This window comes from Sorex araneus, chromosome 4 (genome assembly GCF_027595985.1).
Source record: "Sorex araneus isolate mSorAra2 chromosome 4, mSorAra2.pri, whole genome shotgun sequence".
In the NCBI taxonomy this organism is placed as follows: domain Eukaryota; kingdom Metazoa; phylum Chordata; class Mammalia; order Eulipotyphla; family Soricidae; genus Sorex; species Sorex araneus.
Window position 1 is genome coordinate 32098944 of NC_073305.1, and position 7674 is coordinate 32106617.

At 48.4% G+C, this 7674-nt stretch overlaps 1 protein-coding gene across 1 annotated transcript; it reads left to right on the top strand.

Moving 5' to 3' along the window:
• Positions 1–562: 562 nt before the first annotated feature.
• CCR4 (C-C motif chemokine receptor 4) lies at positions 563–1633 on the top strand. The gene has a single exon (XM_004603854.2). It carries the CDS (start codon positions 563–565, stop codon positions 1631–1633), a length of 1071 nt encoding a protein of 356 aa, XP_004603911.2.
• The last annotated feature ends 6041 nt before the right edge of the window (positions 1634–7674 follow it).

Here is a 7674-nt window from a genome sequence, read left to right on the forward strand (position 1 = left end):
ACTCCTGGCAATGGGGTTTCTGTTTAGAAACACATTCTCGGAAAAACACCCTCGAGGGGCTGGAGAGATAGCACAGCGGGTAGGGCGTTTGCCTTGCACGCGGCCGACCCGGGTTCAAATCCCAGCATCCCATATGGTCCCCTGAGCACGGCCAGGGGTAATTCCTGAGTGCAAAGCCAGGAGTAACCCCTGTGCATCGCCAGGTGTGACCCAAAAAGCAAAAAAAAAAAAAAAAAAAAAAAAAAAAAAAAACACCCTCGAAAGGTTTTTTCACACCTGTCTGAAAATGTGAGAGCTGAGGTGCCCAGCAGAGGACTGAGGAAGGTGGCGAGTAGGGCTCTGGGCTCTGGCTAACGTGGCTGCAGTACCTGGTGAGGGCTGGGGCCGCTGCATGTGGGATGGTTGGGGCGTGGCGGGGCCAAGACCCCAAACACGATGGAGCAGCTGTGCTCAGCACCACTGTGTTTGGTTTTCTTCTCACAGAAATCCTGTTTGCTCTTCCCTCGTGAGCAGCTTCTGTCAGGGCGCAGACCCCACTTGGAGGAACCTGTTCGGCGCCAAAATGAACCCCACCGAGCGAGCAGAAACCACCGTAGACTATAACGCCTATTATGCCTATGAGGGGATCCCCAAACCTTGCACCAAAGAAGGCATCAGGGCATTCGGGGGTCTCTTCCTGCCTCCCCTCTACTCCCTGGTCTTCCTGTTCGGTCTGCTGGGAAATGCGACCGTGGTGCTGGTCCTCCTGAAGTACAAGCGGCTCAAGTCCATGACGGACGTGTACCTTCTCAACCTGGCCGTGTCCGACCTGCTCTTTGTCTTCTCCCTCCCTTTCTGGGGCTACTACGCGGCCGACCAGTGGGTGTTCGGGCTGGGGCTCTGCAAGATCATTTCCTGGGTATACTTGTTGGGCTTTTTTGGCGGCATCTTCTTCATCGTGCTCATGAGCATCGACCGCTACCTGGCCATCGTGCACGCCGTGTTCTCCTTGAGAGCGAGGACCGTGACCTATGGGATGGTCACGAGTGTGGCCACGTGGTCAGTGGCTATCGTGGCCTCCCTCCCGAACCTTTTATTCAGCACTTCTTACGCCGAGGGCAATCACACTTTCTGCAGAATCAAGTTCGCGGCCCAGGCCGCGGGGTGGAAGGTGCTGAGCTCCCTGGAGATCAATGTCCTGGGGCTGGTGGTGCCCATGGCGGTCATGCTGGTCTGCTACTCCAAGATCATCAGGACCCTGCAGCAGTGCAAGAACGAGAAGAAGAACAAGGCGATCAAGATGATCCTGGCTGTGGTGGTCCTCTTCCTGGGCTTCTGGACCCCCTACAACGTGGTGCTGTTCCTGGAGAGCCTCGTGGAGCTCGAGGTCCTCCAGGACTGTGCCTTGGAGAAACACCTGGACTACGCCCTCCAGGCCACGGAGACGCTGGCCTTCGTGCACTGCTGCCTGAACCCCGTCATCTACTTCTTCCTGGGGGAGAAATTCCGCACGTACATCATAAAGTTCTTCAAGAGCTGTAGGGGCCCCCTGGGGCTCCGCCAGGTCTGTCGGCTCCCCCAGGCGTATTCTGACAACAACAGCTTCTCCAACACGCAGTCCACTGTGGATCATGACCGTTATGATGCCCTGTAATGGGAAAAGGTCCCGAATCAAGTGAACGAGCTTCCCCTGGTGACTGAAAACTGTCCTTGGCCTCTGAGCGCCTGGAACGAGGGTTGGGCAGAAACGCTTCTGGGCCCCAGCCAGCGTCTCCTTCTGCCAGTCTAGTTCAGTGGGTGAGCACCCCTGACCCAGGCACTTGCCTGCAGGGAGAGGGAGAGCTGTTGCGGTGAAGTTATTGATCGAGGGGAAAGGAAGGACCAAGCCCATCCTCACCTGAGCTGGTGGGGTTTTCCAGAAGGAATGGCAGAGAATTCACTGGAGCAGCAGACTGCTACTTTTTTGGTTTGTCTTTTTTTTTTTTTGCTTTTTGGCCTACATCCAGCGATGCTCAGGGTTTATACTCCTGGCTCTGCACTCAGGAATTATTCCTGGCAGTGCTTGGGGGACCATACAGGATGCCAGGGATTGAACCTGGATCGGCCACCTGCAAGGCAAATCCCCTACCCTCTGTACTATCATTTCGGCCCCTAGACTGCTACTTCATGCTGTGCAAACGGACCCACTAATGGGTCTTTGGCTTTTGTGGACAAGCAGTGAAACCTTTGGCCTGCTGTTCCAGAGGTTTCCTCTGAGTGGTTTCCTCTGAGCTGACATGTGGCAAGTCAGCGCGTGCAGAAGCAATTGACCTAGACCTTGATTCTTTTCTTACAAAGCAGGAATTAACTGTTGGAGGCCCAACCTTTTGTGCTGATTGCGCGTGTGAAGGTATGAGGCATGAGCCTGGTCTGATCCCCAAACATCAAATACAAAGTATTCAAAATTGAAACCTATGCGTGAACTTCCAACACACTTTCATGGGTTTGTGGACATATTTTGTAATCATACCTATCCATATTCAAGTGAAAAAAATAGCACAAAGTATCAGGTTCATTTATTTGGGGCCTTTGGTGGGTGGTGATGGTGGATAAGGGGTGACTGGGTCCCACCTGGAGGTGCTCAGGTGCTCAGGTGCTTCTCCCAGCTTGGTGCTCAGGAGAATGATTTGGGGGACCATGAAGTGCTGAGGATTGAGGCCGGGCCACCGACATGCAAATCATGTGTCAGTCTTTTGTGCATCTCCCCACACCCATAGGGGGGTCTTTATGTGTTTATGATGTCATCAAAATTTAAACTAGTAAAGACTAATAAAGTATGCTGTTGCCTCCTTGATTATTTTAAAAGTGTCTCAACAATGAAAAAGGAGGGACCAATAAGACAATGATAATTGGAAATGATCACTCTGAACAAGACCTCAGTGCGGAAAGCAGGCAGAGGGACACACATGATAACCTCTCAATATTGCAAACCATAATGCTCAGAAATAAAGAAAAAGGGTGAGAATGTGAGAGAGAGAGAGAGAGAGAGAGAGAGAGATAAAGAAGAAAAGTGCCTGCCATAGATGCAGGCTGGGGCAGGGGCGGGGGGTGAGGCAGGGAGGGAAACTGGGGACATTGGTGGTAGGACATGTACACTGGAGAAGGGATGGTATTGGAACATTGTATGACTAAAACCCAGTCATGAACAACCTTGTAACTGTGTATCTCACAGTGATTTAATAACAATTTTTTTTTAATTACTGCTGGGCCAGGGATGTGGGTCAGTAATAAGGCACTTGCCTTGCTGGTGGAAGGCCCTGGATCCTATTCCGAGTACCTGAAAAAAACAGTTATCGCAGGACTGGAGTGATAGTACAATGGGTAGGGTGTTTGCCTTGCACACAAATCACTCAGGTTCAGTCCCGGCACCCCATAGGGTTTGCAGAGCACTTCCAGGAGTGATTCCCTGAGCACAGAGCCAGGAGTAAGCCCTGAGCACTGCTAGATGTAGCCCCAAAAGGAACAAAACAGTAATTGCTGCTATAATTGCATAATAATGATATTGTGGGACCTGAGCCACAGTACAGCGGATGCGGGGCTTACCTTGCATGTGGCCAACCCAGATTCATTCCCCGATGTCCCAGATGGTCTCCTGAGCATGGCCAGGTATAATTCCTGAGTGCAGAGCTAGGTGTAACCCCTGAGCATCTCTAGGTGTGGCCCCAAAACAGAACAAAAAGGCATACTGATGATATTTTGAAAATAGTCCACCGAAGAGGCTGGAGCAATAGCACAGCGGGTAGGGCATTTGCCTTGCACGCGGCCTACCCGGGTTCGATTCCCAGCATCCCATATGGTCCCCTGAGCACTGCCAGGAGTAACTTCTGAGTGCAAAACCAGGAGGTAACCCTTGTGCATTGCCAGGTGTGACCCAAAAAGCAAAAAAAAAAAAAAAAAAAGAAAAGAAAAGAAAAAGAAAATAGTCCACCGCCTCCCCATCTTTTTGCTCTGGGATCATATCAGGTGATGCTCAGAGTCTACTCTGGATCCAGAGCTCTGGGTTGTTGCTTGCAATGCCGGGAGTTTATGTGGTTCCGGGGATAAAACCTAAGCTTGTCTCATGCAAGCATGCACTCCAATCCCTTGAACTGTCTCCCTAGCCTTCGTTCTCTTTTAATTAAAAAAAATATTTTGGGGGTGCATCCCGAGGAGTTCTCCTGCTCTTGGCTTGGTGCTTAGGGGTCACTCCAAATAGTGAAATTGTCCCCCATATTAAAGCCTGCTTTCTAGCCCATTGCATGCGCTCTCAGGCTCCATCAGCTCTTAAGTTAATGGCTCTCTGTCTGTACTTTTTGTTTTGCTTTGTTGTTGAGCCATGTCTGACAAACTCAGGGAACCATATGGGATGCCTGGCATCCAACCCAAGTCAGCCGCATGCAAGCCAAGTACCTTACCCACTGTACTATATCTCTGGCCACTTTGTATTTTTTTTAAGTGCTGGGGTGGACCCCAGGACTGTACGAGCAGGATGTATACTCTGTACCCTCCCTTGGCCCTGATTTTTAACTTTTGGGTGAGCCAGTTTTATAGTTTTCTTTGTTTGCTTGTTTCTTTTATTTTTGGTGTGTTTGGGGACGTTTGTGACACACCTAGTGTCTCTAGGCTTTTCCTATATTGCAGTGCTCAGGGCTGATTCGTGGCACTGGCTCACTAGTGGTGCTTGGGCACCATAGACGGGAATTTGAACTGGGGTCAGCAAGATGCAAGACAACTTAACCTCTATGCTTTCTCTCCAACTCCTGGTCAGCCATTTATTACAAGTCCTAGGCCAATTAATTAACAATGGTACACTGTTAAAATAAATCCATTCTCACTACCGACCTTAATCAGACTTAAATAAGGACTTGAATAAAATTGGAAGACATTTACTTTTTTTACTTTTTTTGATTTCCTAATTTATATTTTGCTTTTTGGATAAGATCCAGAAATGCTCAAGGGTTACTCCTGGCATTGCTTGGGGGAACCATATGGGATACTGGGGATCGAACCCAGGTTGGCCACATGCAAGGCAAATGATATCCCTGCTGTCCTATTGCTCCAGGCCCTGGAAGACTTTTAATTCGTCCAAAAAATCAAAGACGTATCTGGTCATCTATTCACTGAATTAAACAGCTAAAAATTCTTCTGGGGGCTGGAGTGATTGTACAGAGAGTAGGGCGTTTGCCTTGTATGCAGCCGACCCGTGTTCGATTCCCAGCATCCCATATGGTTCCCTGAGCACCACCAGGAGTAATTCCTGAGTGCATGAGCCAGAAGTAACCCCTGTTCATTGCCGGGTGTGACCCAAAAAAGAAAAAAAAATCTTCTGTAGGCTTATACATGATTACATGCATTTATAAAGAACGTGCTTTGAGAAAATGTCATTTCAGAAAGTGATTTTTTTGTTTGTTTTGTTTTTGGGTCACACCTGTGGTAGCTCAGGGATCCCTCTTGGCAGGGTTTGGGGGATTCTTGCAGTGCTGAGAATCCAACCCTGGTCAGCTGTGTGCAATGAAAGTGTGTTAAACCCTGTATTTTTTATAACCCCTCAGAAAAATTATTTTAAAAGATTAAACTGAGAGACCAGAGAGTTAGTACAACAGGTAGGAAGGTCACTTGCCTTGTATGTAGCAAATGGGGTTCAGGGCTTACTCCTAGCTCACTCCTGGCACCACCTATGGCCCCCTCAACCCAGCCAGGAGTGATCCCTGATCAGAGAGGAGTGTTACCCCCTCCAAAAATAAAAAAAGTCAGTTGATGTTGCCTATAGAAAAATAAACGAAATCACAGAAACTTTTTGCTTAAGGTTGAGCTTCTGATGAAAACTTAAGCAAAAAGAAAGAAGGAAGAGCATTGTGGGCTGATGAAATAGCAAAAGGCGGTGAGAGCACCAGGCATACAGGCAGTGGCGAGTAAGTTTTTAGTAGTTATTGTGAATATGCAGAATAGGGACAAGGTGAATCTGGGGTGTGTGGGAGGAACGAGGCGGGAAACGAGGAGACCAAAGAAAAATAATGTTATTCCCCAAGAAACTGAGGCTTGGATGAAACAACGTTCTAATCACGACTTCCACTAATTCCACTACCCATGACTGCCACCAAGGCTTAGCACAAAGCAGTCCTCCAACGGGGTGAGCCAGTGAGTGTCCTTATCTCTTGGTAAGTACTATCTACAGACCATTCAGGTTTCTATTTCACTACCCAAAGGTCACGGGTCCTCTCTCCAAAAATCCCCATTATGTTTCTAACAATACTGTGCGACACTATTCACAGATTGATTGAATTGTCTCCTAGTTCCAGAAATTTGTGGGCGATCTTGGGGTCAGAACTTACTTCTCTAAAACCTGTGGTATGAACACACAGACAAATCTGCATTTTTATCTCTTCTGGAGAGCTGTGAGACAATAGCAAGAAGATTGAATTTAAAACCCATGAACTCCATTTTATTTTCCTTTTCTTTTTTCCTTTTTTGCTTTTGGGCCACACCTGGCAGTGCTCAGGGTTGTCTCTCCTGGGGATCACTCCTGGTAAGGCTCAGGGACCCTAGGGGGTGTCAGGGATAAACCCTGGGTCAGCCAGGTGCAAGGCAAACACTTATTTGCTGTACTACGGCTCTGGCCTCACTTCTTTCTTATTTTTTGAAAAAAATTAAATTTTGTTAGTTTTGGTGCCACACAACGGCAGTGTTCAGGGTTTACTACTGGCTCTGCACTCAGGGATCACTCCTGGCAGTGTTTGGGGGACCATATGGGATACCAGTGATAGAACCCAGTTTTGCTGCTTCCAAGGCAAGGCTTCTACCCACCATACTCTCTCTCTGACCTGATGTTAGTAATTTTTTTTTTTTTTTTGCTTTTTGGGTCACACCCGTTGATGCACAGGGGTTACTCCTGGCTCATGCACTCAGGAATTACTCCTGGCGGTGCTTGGGGGACCATATGGGATGCTGGGAATTGAACCCGGGTCGGCCCGAGTTCAAGGCAAATGCCCTCCCTGCTGTGCTATTGCTCCAGCCCCTAATGTTAGTAATTTTATTGGGGGAATAATCATGCTTTATACCTTTTAGGCATTTTCTTTTCTTTTTTTTTGTTTTTTGGGGCATGCCTGGATGTGCTCAAGGCTTACCCCTGACTGTGTTCAGAGATCACTCCCGGCAGACTTGGGGAACCATATGGGGGGCACGGGATCAACCTGTCCTGGCTGCATGCAAGGCAAATGCCCTCCCCACAGTATTATTTCTTCAGTTTCATCCTTCTTTCTTTAAACATCCATTCTTCCCATCATTTGCCCAAACAGAGATATTTCCATTTCAGAACTTGAAAAGGAGAGATAGTTTATCACACTGAAAAAAAGATAACTCAGGAATCACAGGGATGTTACAGAAAAGGGAGCTCCCAGGTGTGGACAGTAGTTGGACACTCAGCTGAGGTGATCCTGGCCGCAGAGAAGTGTGAGGTTTCGGAGAAGCGCTGACGTCAGTCTGGGTGGGCAGCAGATGGGGACAAGATAGCATCAGGAGCTCACAGGATGTGTGACTATCTCCTCTGATCTCTCGATCTTTTGATCATAGGAGACAAACTGAGACTTCTGGGGCCCAGCCAGGTAGGAGACATCTGCAGCAGGACTGAAGTGTGGAGACCCCCCCTGCTATCGCTGCAGGAGGGATTCTTCCTTGTTT